Source organism: Pituophis catenifer, unplaced genomic scaffold, assembly GCF_029215685.1.
Source record: "Pituophis catenifer annectens isolate HBS135680 unplaced genomic scaffold, rPitCat1.0.hap2 SCAF_1, whole genome shotgun sequence".
Lineage (NCBI taxonomy): Eukaryota > Metazoa > Chordata > Lepidosauria > Squamata > Colubridae > Pituophis > Pituophis catenifer.
The window spans coordinates 244,907,413-244,933,209 of NW_027256881.1; the positions used below are offsets into that span (position 1 = coordinate 244,907,413).

Here is a 25,797-nt window from a genome sequence, read left to right on the forward strand (position 1 = left end):
TACCATATTCTGTCCCAAAGTATTTAAATGACTTCAAAGGCCTATTTTGTTTTTTAACCATATATGTTTTCTAATAAGGGTACAGCAGAGTATTTCTGTGTACTAGGAGATATTATCATTCTGAGAGGGAATTCAAGATGTGTTTTTGGCTTTTGACAGTGGCAGTCAAGAAACTTTTATAAACCTTCAGCTCATACAATGTACAATATTAATGTTAATTATGGAATTTAGTGTGAGGGATACTTGGTGATCCCTGAGTTTGATTGTTTCCTTGCACTTATGTGTTACCTAGTTTGGGTAATGAAATATCTTCAAGAAAACAATCAAAGTCAGAGAGCACCAAGGATTCCTTATTTCAACCCTGAACTACAAATATTCTCTTTTATTGGAATTTAGTGTCTATCAAAAAGAAAAAAAAAGGAGTGGGGGTCTCAAAGTTTATTTGCTCCAAATTGTCCAGCTCATTCTTTGCATACGGCAAAAATGCACATTGCAATCAAGCTTGATTCTGATAAAATATCCACCCCAAGGTGTGTCAGCAGATGAAGACAGCAGATCTATCTATTTCATTTTGTTTTTCGAAGTAAAAAAAAAAGTTCTGTTTTGGCATTGTTGTAGCCACTGACCAATTGTTAAAATCCTAGTGCCCCTAGACAAGTTACTTGCAGACTTTAGGAGATGGGAAATCCTCCAGAACATTATAGAAATGTTTCAGTGATTATGGATATACAGCTAATTTATCAAAATGCTACCTTCCCCCTGCCTGCAGTCATACTGTGGAATTATTTATAGACTATATTGCACTGTTGGCAGTAATTCAGCAGCATCTCAGTGTATGAACTCATCACTGATACTTACAGAAACTTGAAATAAGAGTTAGGAACTTCTTTGGGTTTGTAAGATTGCAGTGAATACCTGACTCCACAGGCATCAAACTCACAGCATCACGTTGCCATCATGTGATGTTTCACGATGTTTTTCCCCTTCGCGGAGCTGGGGTGGACATGGCCTGTGTGTAACACATCCAGCCCGTGGGCCACCAGTTTGACACCCCTGACTTACTCAAACACCTAATACAAGATGTTTTAAAAACTGTAAAGGTAACTTCATAGTTTTCTTCATAATTTTTCAGACCAAGAATTATCTGTATGGCAGATGATATCTCTGAATATTTCCAGGGATCCAGTCTGGCCCTTGTAAATGCTCTACTTTTGAAAAACATTGCCATGTAGTGCAATCTTGCAATCCATTCTACTTCCATTGCCTCTTTGCTTTCTGTCTTTCTGTCTTGCTCAGATTCTTTAAAATCTATCATATTTAGCATAGATTACCCCATTTTTACCTATGGCTATTCACAACCACTTCAATCCTATATCATTATGCAATTAGCTAAATTTTGGAACAAGTAATTGTAGGAGATCCTAAGTGTTATGCAGGTACCAGACATCTGACACCCTTCATTACTGAGATTGGATCAGCATTATCAGCAGGTCTCTGTGACAGCTGTGTTACAACTATTTTTTACCTCATCATTTTATGTATTCTCTTGCAATCTACCTGTCATTTCATCACTCATGTTACAAACTGAAAGGACCTTCTTCTGCATCCTAATATAATGGTAAATTGACTGTCTTCAGATTGAACTAGTCATAAGCAATAAAATTAATTTGGGCTAGAAGAAAAACATGAAATGACGTGTTAATTGTGCTGTACTAAGTTTTTGGATCTATAATTTTGTGAAATCAGGATATCATCTAAAACAAATTAATTAAGAGACCCAAAGTGAACTTGAAAGAACTCCAAATTAACTTCAATTTTCAGAAGCCTGGAAAAGACATGTATGAAATTTTCTGGAACAACAAGAAAGAGTAGAATGCTAGGAAAGAGCATAAATAACAACTGTAGCCCATATAAGTTTTGTAATTACATATTTAACATTGCTCATTATTATTATTGATGTCTTAATTGGAGGTGCATTTAGTTGTTTAAAAATACATTTCTCATCACTGCCATTCCTTTTTTAACATATATTTTTAATGACCATCTTATTTAGAATGTAAATCCTGATTACCTGTCCGAAGTACTAGGATCTTCTTCTGATTTGGTTTGGATTTTAATGTTATATATCTACCAATCCACTTACAGAATGGTAGAGTCAGAACGGGACAGCCTGCTCAGTGCTTAAATAATGCATATCATTTAGGAATTTTTATTTAACAATTTATAAAAGAGCCTTGCTATATCTTTGAAAAATTTTGTGAGAAAGGACAAGAAAAAAATGAAAAGATATCAATTTATAGGACATTATTTGAAGGGAATAAAGATCAAGATTGTTAAAAATCAAAGGAGAAATATAAAGCTAGTTATTTCATCAAGGTTAAAAAAGATACAGGTAATACTCAAGTTATGACAGTTCACTTAGTGACCATTCAAAATTACGGGATAACCTCCCCCAAGTGTTTATGACAAAGACCTGAAATTACAAATGTTGCAGCATCACAGCAGTTGTTTGCCCTTATGAATAACCACAGAGGCACTGCAATATTCATGCTATTTCCCCCACCCCCGCTCCCCACAACTGCTTCCCCCTCCCATCCTGCCATGCTGGACTCACTTACTTTGCAGAGATTTGTCTCCTCTCTACCACAATTTCTTTGCCTTTGAGGGAAAGGAGGACAGGATGATTTCCCTTCCAGCATCCGGTCACCTTACCATGTTTTTCATGCCAAGAGTGAAGTGTTCTGGAGGCCATGATCTCACATGACTTTGGGCACCAATTCCTTGCAAAACCCAATGGGTGCCTGAAGTTGCACAAGATCACAGCTCCCTTTTGGCATGAAAAGATTTGCAAGCCGACCAGACACTGGAAGGGAAATCATCCTGCTCTCCTGTCCCTCAAAGGCAAAGAAACCACAGCAGAGAGGAGACAGATCTTTGCACGGTAAATGAGTCCAGCACGGAAGGCGGGAAGCATAAGGTATCTCAGTGGGTCAGAGAGGCCTTGTGTGGCCTGTTCCATCACTAGATCACCCCCCCATTGCCTTCCCCACCCTGAGATATTCTTGCATTTAATGACCTACGCATTCAATTAGTGAATGCATGGGCAAAAGCAGGGAGTGATCACATTCTAGTTACGTGATTCACTCCTATGAATCCTCGAGTTATGAATGAAATTCATAAGGCTCCATTACATTCGTAACTCGAGGATTACCTGCATGTTGTTATGTCTGGTAACTCTTGATGGACTTCTGCTGATCAGGACTCAGTAACTTGAGGATTTGATTATAAACAAGTGATAGCATATTGGAAAAAGAGATCACTTGTGTGTTTTAAGAGACGATGATAAGATACCAAATTTTTATACTTGGGATGAAAGATGTAGTCATTTTTTTTATATATTTATATATTTTTCATTGCTATATGCTTATTTTATCTCTGTTTTTTATTATTTTCTACTACTTTGTTTTAATTTATTTTATTTTTTAGATAGTTTGCATTTTTTATCTTTTTAGCTGTAATGTTTAATAAAATTACTAATAAAAAACAGATGCCCATGCTTATACCCAACAGAAGAGAGATTGAAAGTTTTGAATATTCAAAAAGGGAAATGTGAAGCTTTCCCTTGCCCAACACCTCAAGACCACTCTTTCAAAATGAAGCTGTTCCTTCATTTTCCAGTCTCCCAAGGTGGCTTACAATTGATAAGAACAGCCTTGTTCACATAAATAACCACATCACATTATCCTGCTATGTCTTGGCTCAAGAATAAAGATAAGGAAAAGAGGTGGTAATGTATCTGTCGTAATTGTGTGAGATAGAGGAGGTGTCAAAAATAATTACTCAGGACCAGCATTCAAGACCTGCTGCATTTTAATTTAAGGCGGATAAATGCTGCCGTCATCAGGAAACTAGCTGAAGGTGTCATCTTTGATAAACAAGCCCAGCTTCACACATTTCCTGCAAAATCAATACAAGCCTGGCGCTTATTTGCTAATGCATCATGCCATTTTTGAAGTCGTTTTTTTGTGTGTTGGTTTCTTTGTTGTTACTCTTTTGTTTCAATGATTAGTGTCTCCTCTCTTTTTGACAATTGAGGGGGGAGAGGGCTTCCCTGAAATAGTAAAGCTATCAGATCCAGCCCATGCTAGTAGTTCCGTTTCTATTCTTCTTTTGTATGGTAACAAGCTCTGAAAACTCACAGGCGTCATTGTCTCATCACTCCTTGGTGAATTGTTTGGCAAGGAATGGTAGGACATTCTTTCATTAAAAAAGCAATATGATTATCCATTGATTACACATATTTAATATCAAGTAATGGAAGGAAGTAGAGGAGTGGCTGACAGCAGCAGAAGCAAAACTTTAGTGTCTGTTCTTTATTCCCAATTTGTTTTATTTATATGTTCCCTTCTCAATAGAAAATCCACTCGAGATGGCTTGTATTTTCAGACTATACCATAAACCAAGAAACTGGATGGAATTAGATGGATTAGACATATGACCCAGATAGTCTTGGAACAATCTCTGAGATGAGACCAATCTTGCCTTTATGTGGAAAGAAGCAGCTATCTTGGGCACAGACTTAAACAACGATAATTGGGTATCAGTTTGTACTGGGTACCTTTACAACTTGTTGTCTAAGACAATTCTAATATCTAAGGCGCTGCCAGAAAGAAGAAGAGGTCAACCTATTCTCCAAAGCACCTGATGGCAGGACAAGAAGCAGGAGAGAAGCAACCTAGAACTAAGGAGAAATTTCCTGACAGAACAATTAATCAGTGGAATGACTTGCTTCCAAAAGTTGTGGGTGTTCCAACAATGGAAGTTTTTAAGAAAAAATTGGACAACCATTTGTCTGAAATGGCATAGGGTTTCCTGCCTGGGCAGGGGATTGGACTAGAAGACCTCCAAGTTCCCTTCCAACTCTGTTATTCTATTAATTCCTCACAAAGCCTGAAGTGTGCAGCTCTTCTCTGCTGCTTCCAGACCAACAGGCTGCTTGTTGTCTTGTAAGATGATTATGCTGTCTACTTGCACATGCAACTCGCAATGTATCACCCTTCAGAATGATGTCTATGAGGCACTTGACACCTCAGAGGCTGAGTGGTGTTACTGCTCCCTGTAAACACATGAATTGTGCATGTGGGGGAACCAGATCCTTTTTTTTTACTTCAGGCAGCAGAGGAGATCCTGAATGTGTGAACAAGACCTCTGCTAAAAGACATAAAGCTTTGTGTCAACTCTGAAGGTGACCTGACCAGAGCCATTTTGAAGCTTCAGCATTGCCACACTGGAGTTGAGGGATAGGTAGAGGGGAATAGTGATAGCTGGGGTTTATAGCCAAAACAAAATACTTTCTCTTGGGAACCAATAATTGGAGAAAGGGAAAAAAACTTTTAATTTGATGAAAACCACGGGAACCCTCAGAGTTGGTTTTCACCAAATCAGTGCCAATATGATATATCCAATAAAACTATTCTTTGAGGAATCTACAAGTCTCGGAGTTTTGTTTGCTTTGGGATTATTACTTGGAACCCTGACATTTTGTGCTTTGTAACGATGATGTGGTTCAAAGGGGGACTATCCCTAAGGGCAGTGAATTCTCCTCTGCATGACTCACCATTGATGAGACTATAATCTGCAGTTTGTTAGATCTTACCTAGGACCATGCCTTGGGTTATCAGTTCTAGGCTGCAAAACTCTGGATGATCTCTATATGGCAGCAAAAGATACAGAATTTTGCATTTCAAAAACCATTAATGCACATAATTACAAAGCTATTATCCTTCCTCCATAATATCTTAGCAGCCTTGGCTCCAGTTTTAGTCACTGTTCTGTTTTTTCTTCTTCTGCATTAAATGCTTTAAGACACATTTGAAATATGTTGGGGAGAAGATTTATGTTTGAATTAAACTTTCATGGAAAGCAGACATAATGGGAAAATCCAACTTTTAAGGTTGCTGTCATTCATCTATTTATTTATTTGAAGTTCATTTGCAAAAAAGGCACAAGCAGTAAAAAAAAAAAAGTTTTGAACCAGCAGTAAAAACATCTGTTGACTGTATAATCTGGGCTTTATTCATAAACTGCAACTGAAGTTCCTATTAATGTATATAGTCAAAGGTTTTGAAATTCTTAAATATATAATTGCTATTTATAAGTGAAAAACGTTATTGAGGTAGGCAGTCAAGATATACATTTATGCCAGTTTAAATTAATTGCATTTTTTTAAAAAGTTCAATAAATAATTACAGGTTGATGTACTTTAAAGAGTTGTGGTTGCACAGTGGTTAGAATATAGTATTCCAGGCTAACTCTGCCAACTGCTAGCAGTTTGATCTCAAGATTGATTGCCTCAAGATTGATTTAGCCTTCAACCCTTCTGATGTTGATAAAATGAGGATCCAGATTGTTGGGGGCAATATGCTGACTCTGTAAACTGCTTAGAAAAAGCTGTAAAATACTACGAAGTGGTATATAAGTCTAAGTGCTATCACTATTGTTATTATGATTGTACTTTCTGACCCATAGGTCATAATTTTCTTGATAGTATGGAAATATGGCATCATCCTGTATTCAAATCAAAACTTTTACTATGATCTAATAAAAATTTTGATTTGAATACAGGATGCCACATTTCCATGCTATCAAGAAAAATATCCATTAGAATGCTCCCTTTAAACTGTTCTGTTCTGTGGAAACAAAAACAACCCATTATTTAAGGAATCATCTAGAAACTTCTGTACTCTGAAAGACTTCTTAAAGCTGCAGAATAAGAGAGCTGACTCTTTTATATTATAAAGCTATTTTCTTCTTTTCCTTAGTGTTTGATGTATATTTTATAATGCTTCAGTATATATCAAGCCTGTGACCCATGAAGTCAAATGCAATCCATCATATTATGACCTCCCCAGTGTTTAACTGCCCTGTTCGTTGCAGGCATGAAAAACAGAGCTGGGGGTGGGGGGGGGGAGTCACATAATGAGTAGGTTGCTATACATTGATCACAGAATTGTAGTGAAACATGCCAAATTGTGAAAGGAGATGAATTTACTTTGGCTCTTAGTTTCAAGGCCATTGTAACCCACCTCTTCCCTTATACCTAAAAGTTTATATTCTCTTGACTCTGATGTTTTCTTTTTATGATGGATGTTTCCTTAGATCCATGTTTTTAATTGATTAGCAAAAAATATATTAACAATTTCATAATAACTTCACCCCTCTTAATTAAGAAATACAAATCTCTTCATTATATAATCCATGAAATAAGCAATATCTTCTCCTTATACAATTGTCAGCAAAAAAACCAAACAGAGCTCTATCATATTAAAATTAATGAGCATAAAACTCAACTTTCCACATCTCAACTTTCAGCTATTGGCAAAACCCCATTTAAAAACCATAAAAAGGTCCCCAAAACCTAATATAAATAAATTATACCTAAAGTTTAACATAACAAAAAGAGGCCATTTCTCCTTAAAAAGGAAAGGCAAATTGCAGTACACTCATTCTAAATGCCAACCATCCCAAGAGAACCATCACAAATAACAACATATTCCATTTGAATAAACATTTCAACATCTCAGTTTTAAACTATCTAAGTAATCCCAGAATCCTAATATTAAAAAGACTACAATTTAACCCTACAGGAAAAACTATTCCTTTTTTAAAAAATCACAGTTAGATACTACATATTTAGATATTAAACAATTAGGATACAGAAAATAGGTGTAAAACAAAACATTTAACCAAAGCCACATATTTCCAGTCAAAATATTAATAAATCCAAAAAGAATCATGCAGAATGACAACATGTTCCATTTTAACCATGGTCAAACAAATCAATTTTGTCTTCCTTTTTTTGAAATACAGAACAGTCTTCCTTGGTGAACCCGCCCAGTAGTTATTGATCCTTGTTACAAATTTCTTCTTTTCTTTAAGCAGTCTATTTTGTAAATCCAACAAAGAAAAATGATTCCCATTACTCTCTGGGATTATCTTTTTTATTTCCTTCTTAATTTTTTAAAACTTCATACAGTTATTTTCTTTGTATTTGATGCAGAGGTGGGTTTCAGCAGGTTCTGACCAGTTCTGGAGAACCAGTAGTGGAAATTTTGAGTAGTTCAGAGAACTGGTAAATACACCTCTGACAGACCCCACCCCCATCTATTCTCTGCCTCCTGAGTCCCAGTTGATTGGGAGGAAATGAGGATTTTGCAGTATCCTTTCCCTGGAGTGGGGTGGGAATGGAGATTTTACAGTATCCTTCCCCTGCCACGCCCACCAAGCCACTCCCACCAAGCCACACCCACAGAACCGGTAGTAAAAAATTTTGAAACCCACCACTGATCTGATGGCAGGTTCTTAGCCAAGGTTTCAGTCATACTGTTCTAAAGTAGAATTTGTTGTATATTTTGTTCTATAATGTTTTTGTTCTGAAGACAGACTGTTCTCAGAAAGACCCAACATATTTGCCATAATAGATTCGAAGTCTTGACACATCCTTGGTGGAATTCCTCAAAGATATCTCTAAATGTCATACTTTATTTTCTACAAACATGCATTTATTCTTTAAAAATATTTTAAAAGTCTTAATATTCAAAATTTAATACTCCAATGTTCTGTGAACCCTTCATTTTTTTTAAAAAAAAAATGTGTAACCAAAAGCTTGCCCTTTTGCTCTTTATTTTAATTTCCTAAAAGTAATAAAAATAAATTTTCATTTTCATATGTTAAGGTTTGAAGGCACTCATTCACCAGGTATTTGATGCTTTGTTCCTTTTGAAGATATCTAGTTTCTTTCAAGATGTTAATAAAATATTTCTAAATGTAGTTAGCAAGAGAAGTGTCCAAATTTAGTGTCCTTTGAAAGGCTCCATTTACAGCTAAAGGAATTATGGTAAATTTCCCCTCTCTCATCAGTAATCATTGTCTTGTGTCTATTTGTGAGGAAAAGGGATGACTATTCCAGTTGCCAACAGTTTAGGTAATCTCATGTCTCTCTCTTTTATCCAGAGAGAAACAAGGAGCTAATCTACTGACTCCTTTAAAAAGTCCTATTATTTACTTTTGTATTTTCTTTGTATGTTACACTATAAACTAAAAAAATTCTTAATGTAAAAAAAATAAAAATAAAAAGTCCTCAAATGTTGGTTCTGCTTATTCCTGGAGTTGTCTTCAGTTGGTCATTTTCCTTAGAATTTTCTATAATTAGGGTTTTTTTTCACTATTGTTAATCATTTGAATGTTGTCTGGGCTTAGAACCAAAGCCTACTTGTTATTTAGCAGATGCCAGCTTTTGGAATTGTAATATATACCACCAACTAGCTCCTGGTTGTTCACACTGGCGAAGATGAAGTGAGGGGCCTAATGATCTCCCTTTTTCTACTCATGAGTGTTGTAATGGTGACAGTGTTGGCCATCAGCACATGCCTGTTTTGGCATATCTGCCCTAATTTTTCTTGGCTCCCGAATTCATCCCTACTCCAGAGGCCAGGAGTCTTGGCACCCAGAAGGAACCTTTCTATTTTAAAGCCACATGTTTGCAGAGCAAAGCTATAACTCACTTACATAGTGGAATGGCTAAAGGCAGTAGAAGCAAGGAGACACATGCTTACTGATGCTCTTTGAAGGCACATCTCCCCTTGGAAATGAATTGGGAAGGCTCTGATCCCTGAACACTTTTGAAAAATTGCCCTAATATATATTACAGCTGTAAGCAGGACAGCTGCGAAAGCCTCGGGCAGTTCTTTGCCTGCAGCAATGAGTTTTACACCTGAGACCAACTCCGCTTTTCAAATCTTCAAGTTGCCTAAATTATTCTATGTTTTGTTTGTTTGTTTGTTTTAGTCTTTAGCTACACATGGGCTTATTAGTGTTTGTTTGTTGTTGTTTTTTTTGCAGTGGGTGCATTTCCTTTAAGCAAAAACATGACAGTTTGAGCAAAACTACTTGGCTGAGGTCCTTGAGCTTTATTTCTAATCCTAACTATGTGGCAGCTCACTTTGTGATGCTGATTTAAATTACTTTAATTTATTCCCAGAGGAGGAGAGATCAGAGCTTAACCATGTTTCCTGTTCCTTGCTGTTTTATGAAAGGGCTTAGTGAACCAGAAAGTTCCATGATTGTTAATGTGATCTGTGCCCCAAGGTGAACGTGCATCAGCAATTCTATAGGTATTTTTCCCGACTTAGGGACCCAATGTAATTTCAATGGAAAGAAATATGCTTATATTCAGAAATAGTCATTCTTCTAGATAATGCTGTTTCTACTGCTGCTGATGCTAATGAAAAGCAATAGTGATGCTGATCATGAGAACACCTCTCTTAGCAGTATGACTGAGCTTGTTTTTCTTTGTTTTTTGTATTTTTTTTCCTAGCTGGGAGGCTGTGGGATCCTTGGAGTTGGCATATGGCTAGCCGTTACTCAAGGGAACTTCGCTACCCTCTCTTCTTCCTTCCCTTCTCTGTCAGCTGCCAACCTGTTGATCATTACAGGGACTTTTGTGATGATCATTGGCTTTGTGGGATGCATAGGAGCCATCAAAGAAAACAAGTGCCTCCTACTCAGTGTGAGTATTGAATGTGTCTTATCTACTTGTATCCTGCCTTGTGACCTCAGAGTGATTCTATTAATGCTTAATATATTGTCAACTTCACATAGAGCGTATCCCAGCATCTAATACAAGCAGTTTCCCATCAGGAGTAAGATACCTTTATCTAGAATCTTTAATGATGTTTAGCATTATGGGTTAACTGATTGTGAAAAATGGGATGCATGTTTGTAAATACCTGAGGTTGCCATCAAGCAAACCAAATAACAATCTAAAAAGCAAAGCTGTTATTTCTTGTACTGATAAATGGATGCCTTTGAAGTTACAATTGGTGGATTGTATTTGCTGATGGAATGGTTTTTGCCAGCCAAACATTTTTTCCCCCAGATCTTCTCAGATAGTTAGAGGAAAGAATTAGAAGCAGTCCCATTGTTATAAGCAGATTTCTATTTGCAAAACTCGTCCTGTTTTTACATTTAGTATACTCTCCTTTTTAACAACAGACTTGAGAGACATTTTCAAATTTGTATGATATGGCAATAGATAATTGTTAGGTTTTGATTGTTAGGTTTACATCCTGCCTTTTCTCCAGGAGATCAAGACAACTCACAACAGGGATCTTCCTTCATTTTATTCCTACACAACAAGCTTGTGAAGTTGGGTGGGCTATGAAAATAAGATTGGTCCAAAGTTACCCAGTGAATTTCCATAACTGTGGCTGCTCTTGAATTTGATATTCCCAGTCCTCCTCCAACAGTAACATAGAAAGTAAAAGATAGAAAGAATGCATGTGTGGATAAAGAATAGCATATATTTCTTGCTTTGGAAATTATTTATCAAATTTGGAGATGGGTAGATGGAGAAAAAGAGAGAGAGAGAGAGAGAGAGAGAGAGAGAGAGAGAGAGAGAGAGAGAGAGGGAGGGAGGGAGGGAGGGAGAGAAAGAGATTTAAAGGAGTTGGTGCAGAAATTGGATGAGTCTAGAAGTTGGAAGGTTGGAGGTCTCAGATCTTCTTTCCCCAAAATCACTTGATGTTCAAATCCTGTCCCTACCCCCTGCTTTATGGTTATACTTTGATAGTCCTTGTGGCTGTAATGATCATTCAGGTGAAGCCTTATCTGGCATCCTCCCCTAATATCAGATAAATGAGAGAGATAGGACCGTCACATCCTGTACTGCCATTCTGCCCATTAAAAAATAAAAAGAAATAATTCCTATTTTACCATCTCCTAGCCATAGAGCATTAAGGCATTGGCTAGAAGAGTTCTCCCAGCTCTCAATCCCTCCCCTTCAACTCAGTAGCAATAAAGCCAATACACAATATCATGCTCCAAGCAGCACACATAAAATGGTATTGGTACATTACAGTTAGGATTTTCCCCTCTTCTTCTTCTTCTTCTTCCTCTTCCATTTTGAGGTTATGGCAAAGAGCAACCAAAAATCAACAAAAGTTAGCACAGAATCTAGTTAAAACCTATTTACTTATGTCTACATAAATATCCATTTTTTCTTGAGGTAACAACTCCCAGCCTCCTATTTACATAGATGCCCCTTTCCCTCAGGATTCCAATAAATTAATTCTGAGGCTGCTGGAAAGATGAAAAGAATTTCTCAGCCTTGGTGCCCAACCTTCACCCCTCTTCCAATTCTGACTTTTTTTTAAAACCACTCAAAGTTTCTGTCTGTATGTGATGGAGGAATTGGGAATACCTTTCTCTGCTAAGCCTGCCTGCTGGCAACAAGAATATATGGACAACAAGGGTATTTATTTATTTACTTTTATTTATATTTTTTATCCCACCTTTATTACTTTAACTCCAGGTAGTGAGCATATGTAATACTCCTTCCTCTTATTTTCCCACAACCATTTTATGAGGTCAATTGGGCTGAGAAAGTGATTGGTCCAATGTCACTCAGCTGGCTTTTATGCCTAAAGCATGACTAGAACTCACAGTCTCCTGTTTTCTAGGGTAGAAGTTTCACCACTATACCAAATTAACTCTGTTCCACCACCCTCAAGTCCTTAGCTATCCCATGCTCTAATGACCAAGCCCTTTCTAAATTTGCTTGCTACTTCCTGTTCCCATCATTGGAAGATGGTGCATGGGCATATTCCCTAAAACATTTATTTGATGGTTTGTTTTATATGCTGCCCATCTCACTCTACAGAGTGACTCTGAGAGATAGACCATAAACTATAATTTTTCGAGGTTGCCTCAAGAAAGGGTATTTGTAACAAATGTTCATCCCTTTTAACTTTGATCCTTTGGTTTGAAGAGCAAATAAAGCATAACTTTTTGTGAATCAGTAGGATATTGTAAAAAAAAAAAAATCATTAACCATGTTAACAAGTTTCTCTCAATGATATGAAAGGGACTAAAACATGAACAGTGTCAATCCAATCCAAAGTATTCTTTCTACAAAATTAATTTTTTTTGTATCTGTAATCCAACATAATGATTTTCTTCTGTTTACCAAAAAAGAAATGGAAGAAGGAACATCAGGTTTCAGGAGAAGATCTGCGTAGCCTTCAAACTAATATGAGAGACAGACTGAAATAATAGATCATGATAAAATAAAATTCTTCTCAATCTTCTATTTTCTGTTATACCTTTGTGATAGTGTGTCCACCTTAGTGCAGAATTACCCACTGTATATAAGAAGTGCATTTGCATTTTAATGAATACATTGCTGACAGGATACCAGCATTAGTATTTGGGAATAAGCTCCACTGTCCTCATTTATGAACTGGATAAGCATCAATTCTGATGTATTTGAGATCTTAAAAATTCTTGGCTTGGGGAAAAAACGAACACTGAAATCAACTTTTCATCCTAGAGCAGATGTTCACTTTAAATTGTCTCAGTCAGTACAATTTAAAGCATGCTTGGAATATGGAACTGCTTAGATTAAACTCTTTCATATAGAAAAGAAAGCTGTCATGTTGTTCTCCTATGTTAAGTAAGGAATACAGTGCTTTGATTGTAGGCAGTGTACTGTTTTAGAAATAGAAATAGAATAACAGAGTTGGAAGGGACCTTGGAGGTCTTCTAGTCCAACCCCCTGCCCAGGCAGGAAATCCTAAACTACTTCAGACAAATGGTTATCCAACATCTTAAAAGTGTTGGAGCATTCACAACTTCTGCAGGCAAGTTGTTCCACTTATTAATTGTTCTAACTGTCAGGAAATTTCTCCTTAGTTCTAAATTGCTTCTCTCCTTGATTAGTTTCCACCCATTGCTTTTTTGTTCTACCCTCAAGTGCTTTGAAGAATAGTTTGACTCCCTCTTCTTTGTGGCAACCCCTGAGACATTGGAACACTGCTATCATGTCTCCCCTAGTTCTTCTTTTCATTAAACTAGACATACCCAATTCCTGCAATCGTTCTTCATATGTTTTAGCCTCCAGTCCCCTAATCATCTTTGTTGCTCTTCTCTGCACTCTTTCTAAAGTCTCAACATCTTTTTTACATCGTGGCGACCAAAACTGAATGCAGTATTCCAAGTGTGACCTTACCAAGGCATTATAAAGTGGTATTAACACTTCACGTGATCTTGATTCTATCCCTCTGTTTATGCAGCCCAGAACTGTGTTGGCTTTTTTGGCAGCTGCTGCACACTGCTGGCTCATATCTAAATGGTTGTCCACTAGGACTCCAAGATCCCTCTCACAGTTACTACTATTGAGCAAGGTACCACATATACGGTACCTGTGCATTTTGTTTTTCTTCCCTAAATGTAGAACCTTACTTTTTTCACTATTGAATTTTATTTTGTTAGATAGCGCCCAATGTCCAAGTCTGTCAAGATTCTTCTGTATCTTGAGCCTCTCTTCTGGAGTGTTGGCTATTCCTGCCAGCTTGGTGTCATCTGTAAATTTGATGAGTTCCCCATCTATCCCCTCATCCAAGTCATTGATGAAGATGTTGAAGAGCACTGGCCTAAAACAGAGCCCTGGGGTACTCCACTGCATACTTCCCTCCATGTAGATGCTGTTCCATTGAGGATTACATGTTGAGTGCGGTTGGTCCACCAGTTACAAATCCATCTGGTGATGATGCTGTCTAACCCACATTTTTCTTCTTTATCTAGTAATAGATTATGGTCTACTTTATCAAATGCTTTACTGAAGTCCAAGTAAATTATATCGACGGAATTCCTCTGGTCCACTAATTTTGTCACTTTGTCAAAGAATGCAATAAGATTAGTCTGGCATTTTTTGACAAATCCATGTTGGCTTTTGGTTATTACTTTGTTGCTTCTAGGTGTTCGGTGATTCGTTGCTTGATTATCTTTTCCAGAATCTTCCCTGCTATTGAGGTCAGGCTGATAGGTCTGTAGTTTCCTGGATCTGTTTTTTTTTTCCTTTTTTGAAGATGGGAACTACATCAGCTCTTTTCCAGTCCTCTGGCAGTTCCCCTGTGCTCCAGGAACTTTGAAAGATATAGTTCAGTGGCTCTGAGATCCCATCTGCCAGTTCCTTCAGAAGAATTTTTCTTCCACTGCTATTTTTTTGGGGTACTTAAAAGGTCCTTAAAAGGACCATGGGATTGTGTGTGAAGCCAGGAGATCCTCGCAGATGTCTGGCTACCAGTCCATCTGTTACTCATTTAGCACCACCCAGGAGGCACGTGTGGCTTAAGGGTTGCCACGGACATGAGTAACTTTGTGCGACAACGATAGCTACTGACTGGATCTCCAAACTCGACATTAAACTCTGAAATGTTATTTCTGTTTTCCTCTTAGGTTTTCTTACTGCTCTTTTCCTAATTGTTTTAATTGTTTTAAACTGTAAAAATGAAGTGTTTTAATATTGTGTGTGACCAACCATACGATAAATACAATAATTTTTTTCCACTTCACAATGACATGTTTCCCTCACACAGCAAAAATAATTTTAGGAGATTCCTTAGAGTCATACTAGATTGCTTCCTAAAATTCAGTGTTTTCTCTCTCTCTCTCCCTCCCTCCTTTCTTCTACACACACATACACACACACACAATAACAAGATTGGCTTCAGTAAATGAAGGGGTAAATCCTTAGTTAGAAGTTACATAAATGTAGACAATCCCAGTTCCTACGCAGCAGAGATTGGGGATCGTTGCATCGGCTAATCAGACTTATAAATAGAAAAGTGAGCTAAATTCTCTCCATAGAGTCATTTCTAATTTGTTTGTTTTAAAATTCAACAGCCCTTTCAAATGCTTTTGCTAATGTTTACCTCCAGTTGCATTGGAATCCTCAAATCTCACATTAGAGAACTTGAGATTTCTGCTTCCGATTTTTCCCCTAGTTGGACAGCTCCTTGACTTTTGATTATTATTTTTTTGACTAATCTAGAAGCTTGTTCAGAAAGGGAGAGGCTCCCTTACTTGAATTTCATTAGCACTGTTGGGATTAAAATAGTTGAAAAATAGATTTGCAACATATTAAATGCATAGTTTTTCATATGGTTCATGACCAGCTAATTTCACAAAACACTCTCTCTTCAAATATAAGTCTGTATCCTATTTCAGACTGATGGGTAGTTCATGTATTCAATCGAGACTTGCATATCTTTTCCTATATGTGACAAGGCATGCAGTGCTTCCCCATGGGCCTCCACTTGAATTGTGTAAGGAGTGAGACAAATGATGTTACATATTTCATTTTTCCATATGTAAATTGTCATTTATCTAGTTTGTAGATGGAAACGGCATAAGCAGTGCATGCTATGATGATATCATGGTGTGCATGATGTCATAATGACTTGTGTCAGGAGCCTTTGTACTTCTGTGTTCTTCATTGGCAGGACCATGCATGGAAAACGTGCAGAACCATTTCATAATAAACTCTGCAGTTACAAAGGTAAAAGAATAATTGTTGTTAGTTACAAAGTTGTGTCCGACCCATCGTGACCCCATGGACAACGTTCCTCCAGGCCTTCCTATCCTATACCATCATCTGGAGTCCATTTAAGCTCACGCCTACTACATCAGTGACTCCATCCAGCCACCTCATTCTCTGTCATTGCCTTCTTCTTTTGCCCTCAATGGTTCCTAGCATTAGGCTCTTCTCTAGTGAGTCCTTCTTTCTCATTAGGCAGCCAAAAAAATAATACAAATTTTAAAAAGCATAAAAAAAATGAAAAAGAGGGAATATATAGGGGAAAAGGAAATAGAAAGTAAAATAGAAAAGAAAGAAAAAATAAGAATATGGTAAAGAGTCACCTCAAATCAGCCTCAGTTTCAGTCTCGCCCAGTAAAATTTGTTCCTCTTGTATAACTACTTTTAAATTGATTTATAATAGCAGACAATTTTGAGATTAACTTCAGAATCCACTGTTTCCAAATATCCTTTAACTCACCCAAAATTAAAGTATTTTGCTCCATTCTGTATTAGTGAGTTCATGTTTCTTCATTACATGTTTCTCTTTTCTTTCTTTTAAGAAATTCAGATCCCAAAAATGTATCTCTTTTATCTGAATGACAAATCTATGAGATCGGATGGACTGAAATTTTAAAGTTTAAACTAGGACTTCTTTTAGAACTTCTTAGTCAGAATTCAACACCTGTTACTTTACCTATCACATAGTTCTTTAGCTAGTGATCATGCTCCATTTATGGTTTATGATTCGGGGAAGTCCCTAGAAATATAGAATTGGAGAAGAGCTTTAAGTAGAAATCCATAATTCGAACATCTCCAATGTGACTGTTTGACAAATCTAGAACAACAAATGTCTGCCAACTGTTTGACAGACTTAGAACGAAATTTCTGAAGAACAAACGAGAGATCTTTTTCTTTTCTGGTAATTGGCCATGTCAATGACCTGTTCCTTTGTGCAGCATTTCAAAGATTGCAGTTGTTCTTTGGTTTCAGATTGCTAATAAACAAGGCAAGGCCATGATTTCTGAGAAAACAGTGAAGTCACCTTTTCATTTTTTTTAAAAATGTGCAAGTTTAAAGATTCATTTGTGATAGATGGAGTGCAAGAACTTTTCTGAAAAATATTATTTCTAGATTTCACTGAAAAACTGACACCCCCAAACTCCAACAACAACAGGGAAATTGACTAAATAAATATAAAAATGGAATTAAAGATAAAGTATTCTACTTTTCTCATAAAGTGATACTCTTTCTTGAGTCAAACTTATCTAGTCTATTTTTAGACAGCAGCTTCTGGATTTAGATGGGTCTTCCCCAAACACTTCCTAGAGACATCAAAGAATTGGGACTTTTGGGTGTGAATTAGGCCTTTTTATCTCAACTGTATTTTTGCTCTTGAAGGTTGGACATATATATAGTAAAGATCAGATTGTTTAAAAACAAAGACCAAATTCTATGAGAAATTATAGAGATCTCATGGTATTAAACTGCACTTCTCGTTTGTTTCCCTGTTCCTTATTTTTCACAGTCAAATAAACTAAGAGCCTTCCCCCCCACTTCTCGATAGTTTTAAAAAGTAGAGGGGGTTATTGTTGGAGAGTCAGGTAAGGAAATGTAAAATTCAAATATTCAAAGAGGTATTCTTTTCTTATTCACCTTCCCTTCACTTTTTCTGATTGACCTACCTTTAAACTAGGATTTGCAGAGCAGTTCTAATTGTGTTATATGCCAGAATCTAACAAAACAGAGTCAGCTGGAAGTTGACATCCTGTGTGTACTGTATATATTAAATCCAATTTTTGCTGTCTTGGAGGAGATGATTGGAATACTGTAGATGTGAAATCCTCAGGCAAATTTAGAAGTTATTAAAGATTATTTTTAGAGGGATATTCACTGCCCCTTGTGATTGCTCTGGTTATTAAAAAAGATTTCCATGCAATAAGATCTTGTTCATTCATAATATTGAATGTTGTATTTTATATATGAATATCTTGTATATATTCTGATTGAAGTCCGAGTGACATGGCATATACATTTAATGAGTGAGTGAGTGAGTGAGTGAGTGAGTGAGTGAGTGAGTGAGTGAGTGAATGAATGAATGAATGAATGAATGATCATGTCTGATTGCCATAATTAATAGTATTTTTACTGGCACTCTTCCCTAGCCAAGAAGTTGTCTACTCAGGCAACAAGACACATTGTTCCACAGCTTCCAGATTCTTGTTCTGGATCTTTTTTTCAGTTCAAGACTTTAAAATTCTTCAGCAGGAAGAGGGATTCATTCAAATGTTTTATATTCTGATCTCTACATATCTTTACTTCAGAGAATATTTTGCCTTGGTGCAAGTGTTCCAGAAGTTCAACATGCAAATGTCTCATGTGAAATGGTGTCTACTTATCTCTGCCAGTGTTTCCATTACATTCAGGGGTAGGATCAATACAGCCATCTAGGAATATCCATTAAAATTGTCTTCTATACTTTAGAGATCTGCCACTTGCATTTGCTTGAAGAGAATATCAGTCTTTACATAGCAAAAGTTAGCAGAATTTGGGCCCATTTTGAGATGGACTATCAGAAGCTTTTATGGGTGAAATAAATAGCTTAAGCAAAGTTTTGATTTATCCTTTCTGGGAAGAAACTTTGTGGGTACATACAAATTATTGCTGGAAGACATATGGTCCAGTACCAATCTTCACATGCCTTAAAATCCTAAAACTTCCCAGAAAATTCATTTAAAAAATGGTTAAGGTACTGACTGCATACTGACTGCAATCTTTATTTATTATTTTTATTTATTTATTTATTTATTTATTTATTTATTTATTTATTTATTTATTTATTTATTAAATTTTTATACCGCCCCCTCTCCCGAAGGACTCGGGGCGGTGAACAGCCAAAATTAAAAACACACAATACAAATATTAAAATGCATTAAAACAGAATTAAATTATCTTAGGCTTCTCCAATTTAAAACCCCGTTACCCATAAAATTCACCAATTAAAAAATTTTAACCCAGCCCGGCTTGCTGAAATAAAAAAGTCTTCAGGGCCCGGCGGAAGGTCCGGAGATCCGGGATTAGTCGTATCCCTGGGGGCAGCTCATTCCAGAGGGCGGGTGCCCCCACAGAGAAGGCTCTTCCCCGGGGGGTCGCCAGCCGACATTGCCTGACAGACGGCACCCTGAGGAGACCCTCTCTGTGGGAGCGTGTTGGCCGGTGGGAGGTTATCGGAGGCAGAAGGTGGTCTCGTAAATAACTGGGTCCTAAGCCATGGAGCGCTTTGAAGATGAGAACCAACACCTTGAAGCGCACTCGGAAGACCACTGGAAGCCAATGCAGCTCACGCAGGAGAGGTGTCACGTGGGAGCGCCATGCCGCCCCCATAAGTACCCGCGCGGCCGCATTCTGCACCAGTTGGAGCAGTTATTTATTTGATTTATATGCCGCCCTTCTCCAGAGACTCAGGGCGGCTTACAGTGCATTAAGCAATAGCCTTCATACTTTTGTATATTTATACAAAGTCAGCTTATTGCCCCCACAAACTGGGTCCTTAATTTACCTACCTTAGAAAGGATGGAAGGCTGAGTCAACCTTGAGCCTGGCGAGATTCGATCTTACTTTAATTGCAGACAGCTGGTGTTAAATTACAGTCTGTTGAGCTAAACCAGGCTCTTGTAAATCTTCAACAGAATTACAGGATTGGCACTCCATTTATGTGAGTGTGTGTGAGTGTGTGTGCACACATGCGTGTATATATGTGCAAAACACGTATGTGCGATAACATAATTAATTTGTGTTTTCTTAAGGTTATGTTCTTCTTTCTGCAGTAACTATTGTCATGTATTATTACTACCACCACTTTTATTAGTATTTTCTTTAAAAAACCCTCATCTCTAATTAGTCACTCTTTAGTCAGTAATAATATTACTATTGTTATTAATATGGTATATAAAGTAAATTGACCCAGACAATACACTGTTCACTAAGCACTTAATGTATGTCAAAGAAAAAACTATAAATAAAATTATATGTGTGTGTGTGTGTGTGTGTGTGTGTGTGTGTGTGTAAAAAAAACCCTCATCCCTGATTAGTCAGTCACTCTTTAGTCAGCCCTTCTTTTATTTTAGTCATTGCCCAGCAAAATGTGGAAAACATAAAAAATAAAATATCTCTATACAATTAAAATATTCTTCCAGCAATAAAAGCCTAAAAGACAAATACATTGGAACCAGGCCTCAAAATATCATAAAACAGCTTCCTTAGAACAAAGGTTTTGAACATCTTTGAACAACACATTTTTCACTGAAATAAAAACTTAATACCTTTTATTTCCAAAGAAATATCTAGCTGAGTGTGCTAGGTATTGCGTGCTTGATTCTTGACCTCCTTTAATTCTTTTGAAAAATCCCAACTGTAGAATTTGAGATGGGCCAAAAATGTACGGTTGGTGTTATGTCTAATTCACCAGCTCATGCATAACGAGCAGATGTTATAGCAGTTGTCTACTCGAGTTGTCTAATCAAGCTTTGTGCCCTGGGGAATGGGATCCTAAGGGAGGTGAATGCTAAAATCAAATTCCTTTTTAAAAGAGAGAAAGGATATTTTGCTGTTCTGTGCCTATGGTTATCTAGAAAAAGCTGGGATGATCATGCTTTGATTGTGACAGAGATCTGTAGCTTTGGTATTCTGTGACATTTTATTGATTAGAGTCTATTTTCTTCCAAAAGTCATAAAATACTGAAAATGCCATAAAATACCAATTAAATCAGCTGTCTGACATACAGTCAAGGCACCATTCTTTTCTCATTCTACTAGCTTGGCTAATGCTACCAAATGATTCATGTTAGAAGCCCAGGTGAGAAAAGAGCTGAATTTATTCTCTGAAAACACACAACTTGATTTATGTGGTGTTTGCATTTTACAAATCCTTTTTCCCCCCTTTCCTTTTGCCTTGGGAAAACTAGTAATAAATAATGTAGACGGGGTAACGCAGAGATGTTTGGTATCCTGTTACACATTCCTAGCATGCTGTATATCCAACTTTTGGAGCACTTGTTTGACAATTTCTTAGCAGTGTTCTAATCCTACAACATCAACGCTGGCATTTGTGCAAATAATCCTTACCGATCTGGCAAATGTTTGTATCATTCCCATTGAATATCCAGATGTTAACCTGGCTGGATTGTATTACAGGTAGTCCATGACTTACAAGTACAATTGAGCCCAAAATTTCTGTTGCTAAGTGAGATAGTTGTTGCCCTATTTAATGACCTTTCTTGCCACAGCTGTTAAGTGAATCACTGCAGTTGTTAACTTAGTAACATGATTATTAAGTGAATCTGGTTTCCCCATTGACTTTGCTTGTCAGAAGGTCACAAAAGGTGATCTCATGACCCTGGGCCACTGCAGCTGTCATAAATATGAGGCTGTTGCCAAGTGTCCAAATTTTGATCATGTGACCATGGGGATGCCACAACAATCGTAATTGTTAAAAATGGTCATAAGTCATTTTTTTCAGTGCCATTATAACTTCAAATGGTCGCTAAGTAAACTCTTGTAAATTGAGGACTACCTGTATTTTAGATAACAAGTGAAGACTGCCATCTTGAAGTAATGCCAGAGATTAGAGCAAAATGTATACAATTGCATAATTTAGGTAGTACTGTAAATTATACTTTGCATAACTTCTAGTCTAGTGCTATGCATGTTAACTCTTAAGGCTTCAATGGCTCTTCCTTCCATGCAACTTTTGTGAGAGTTTATGTCCATAGAGAACTTTTTATGGAATAAAGAGGAGAGAGGTAGATTTGTTAGGTACTGGTGGGGTATCTTTACAAGCCATCTCTGTACAAAAAGGACAATTTCCATTGGTATCAGGATGAAACCGGACTGTTGGCATTAATATTGAAAGAAGGCAACACACTTTTAAACTGATCTTCAGGGAAAGGAAACAAGAGTTGAGAAACTTCTGAATGGGAAAGACTCGTTCTTAGATGCAAGTGAAAATATCTCTGTCCAAAAGGGAATTCTGTAGAAAATTGTGAAATGGAAATGACTAAAAAAACTAAAAGAATATAATTTTCTGTGGATACATACTCTGTAGAGAAAGGTACACTACCCTGTAGGTCAAAGAGAGCATACTGAAACTATTGAAGGAAGCAGAACTTTACAAAGAATCATTCAAGATGTTGAAACCAATGTTAAATAAAAGGGTATATTGTCACATTATGCTTCGGATATGTTGCTTGGGGTAATCTTCAGATGGAACTGAGATGTTAACAAAAGAAGTATTAACTTTAATAATCACTTTAATCACCCTCTGTTAGACTGGGGAAATATATGTTCTCAACATGACTGAAACACAATATTTACATCCTCTACATGAATGTGCCCTGGAACTCCTAGTTAAGGAGCTTAATGTCTAAGCCTCTCAAAAGCCACGTTAGAAGGAAAAGATTAAACGATAGAAGGTAAAGCACCGACAATGGGCAGATATAGGCATTGGCTGGCATTCCTGATGCCAGAGCTTTCAGTTTCTGAATATGTTTGTGAGAGAATTAGATTGGTGATGGGAAGTGAATAGATTATGGCTGCATACAGAGGAACAATCAAATTCAAATTGAGAAAGAAGAAAATAAAGAGGAGACACCACGCATTGAGATAGGACAGTGATCCCCAATCTTTCTGGCTATATGTTCTCATTATCATCTAGCTATAGTTAGAGTCAGTGTATTAACAAAAATTAAATAAACATTCCCAATAGGAAAACCGGTAGAGTTTGAGATTTAGAAGTTTAAATGATTCTAAGAACAATATCTTTTTTCCCTTTCTTCTCCTGAATCCTAAAACACCTGTCTTTTGAAAAATAAGTAACCTAGTGACTTTCATCCTCAGCAACCTTGTCTTAGCTACCAGAAACTTCTAAGGTGAAATATATATCACTGCAAAGTAAGGTTAATCATCTTTGTGAGGTTCTGTGTAAATGCTTTGCATTAGGATTGTGTTGTCTCGGGTCATAAATCGTTCTATTGGTTGCCTACAATCCCCAGGCACCATAGCAAAGCTCATTTTTATTCTCTTTATTTTTAGCATTTCAGTTGGGAAGCTTACTTAGCTGTGCTATTTTATCTGCTGTACAATCTTGATTTTCCTTTTATTCCTTCCATTTAATCATAGAACCTGGTATACAATTTGGCTGGGTTATTGGGATTGTATATTTCAGGTCAGATAAAACAGAAATAATGAACTTTCTAAATATGGTTGTCAGAAAATAACTGAGAGAAGTAGCTGCATTTGTAGTTTGGGTCTGAATTATTTAATATGTATTATACTAGTGTATGCCAATCTGGACTATTAATTCATGAATGTGGTAGCACAAGTATTTCTCATCCTTTCTACCTGAGCTCCTTTAAAATGGAAATGAGCAAATTTACTATCCAGAATCCTATCCAGGCAATTTATTGTTTCATTTTTGAATGTATAAAATGAAAAATTAAGGACATATATATAAAATAAAAATAAATATTATGGCTGCCTTGAGTAATGTACCCTTGGAGTCAGCCTAGATTTGACTATTAGATCCACTTGTAATAAGTTTTCAAGTCCTTTGGAACATCTAACATCAAATGCTGTGTGATGTGTTATCATAAAAAACTTTCTCCAATATCAGTGGTAACATCTGATGGAAAAAGTAATCTCCTGTGTTGTACATAGATCGTAAGTATAATGGATTTGAATCAGAAAAAGTATTTGATGCATGAAAAGTCAATTATATATCAGCTTTCAGTCTGTGATGACATAATGTATCAGTGCTTTCCATCTTCTGAAATTATTTGGAGATTGTCAGTTTGAATCTGTTTGGCAGGATCAGTTAGATACAAACACTGTGCTCAGCATTTAAAAACTGGGAAATAATAATATGGCTGTCCACATTTGTAGCTATTGGAATTGCAGTCTCCTTGTCCTACTCCTTGATTTAGTATAAAAAGCTCAGCCATAAGTTATACATTACACATAATCAAAAGGATAATAACAGAAAGTAAAATAAAACCCTTAAGTAAGTACCATAAATGAAATGAATAACTTATGTTATAGACACAACACTATCTCTAGCTGTATCACCCCTAATAATTATCTTCTCCTCCCCTGAAGACCAATAGTTACAAGCAGAACTTAGTGCAGCTTCTGTAGATAGATCTAGTAGAAAAAAAACAGATAATGTTCTCATGTGACCTATCAAAGCAATTGGATAACAGAGAAATGATTACACCTATGTGTCAATTTAGATTCAGTTGGGTGATGCATTGCTCCTAACCAGAGAAGAATATTCTGCTCATTAAACTTAGTAGAATAGAAGATAAACCTTAATTTAAGCCTCTTGATAATAAGAGCTGGAGAAGATCACAATTGGAGTAGTGGCAAGTCGGATTGTTTGACCTTTATTTTATTATATAAAAGGTACTGGTTGAAAGATTGGGCTTTCATTCATCAAATTGTATTTTTTTTTAGCCATTGAAATTTTACTGGCTTGAAATTGAGAGTTAAAAAATCTATTCTATTCCATTCCATTCCATTCCATTCCATTGATATCATTGTTTCTTAAACCTTATTTCTTAACCTTATTTTTTTCTTAAACTTATTTGCCTCTCATCTCATTCTGAAGTGACTCTGGGCAGCTTACAGCATAAAAACATTAAAACCATCAGAAATAAATATATGCTACCCAATAAAACGGCAATGTAATCAAAGTAAAATCACGGTCACAAGATGGGAAAGAAGGTGGGGAGCTGGATGTGCAAGGGCAGGAGGTGGGATGAGCTCTTAATTAATCAACCACCTCCGGTGTGATACTCCCCCATGGGGGTCTCAAGTCATCTGGCAGAGCCAAATCTTCAGGCTCTTTCAGAAAGTAAGAAGGGTGGGAGCTGATCTTACCTCAGGGTGAGAGCCACATGCAGAGAAGGCACTTCTGGACCCCGCCAGCCAAAATTCCTTGACCGATAACAATCCTTAATATCCTTTTTTTCTTTGTACACACACACACACACACACACACACACACACACACACACACACACACACACAAATATATAATATTGAGAGAGAGAGATAATATAAGAATGCAGGGTAAACAACTTCTAGTTCCTTATAATGCAATATTACAAATATGCTCCTATATCCACTTGCAATCTTTATGGAACATTTCATTATTCTTTTATCATTATTCCACTGTGTACATTATTTTAATCTAGTCACATTCATTTAATCAGGTTTATGTGTCACTTTTCTTTTGTATGGACTCCAAAGCAAAACCAGAACAATAAAAAATAAGAGATAACACAAAACTGTGTACAATATCAGCATAATTCAGAGCATCTGCAGCA

General features: G+C 36.7%; 1 protein-coding gene across 3 annotated transcripts in view; it reads left to right on the plus strand.

Moving 5' to 3' along the window:
• The window catches only part of TSPAN4 (tetraspanin 4), a 437,882-nt gene that overhangs the window by 332,059 nt on the left and 80,026 nt on the right, over positions 1-25,797 (plus strand). For all 3 annotated transcript variants that reach the window (XM_070957398.1, XM_070957396.1, XM_070957397.1), the window contains exon 2: positions 10,376-10,567. In XM_070957398.1, coding sequence (XP_070813499.1) covers positions 10,505-10,567 — 63 coding nt within the window. In that variant the 5' untranslated portion in view covers positions 10,376-10,504. The remainder of the gene's footprint in view (positions 1-10,375; positions 10,568-25,797) is intronic.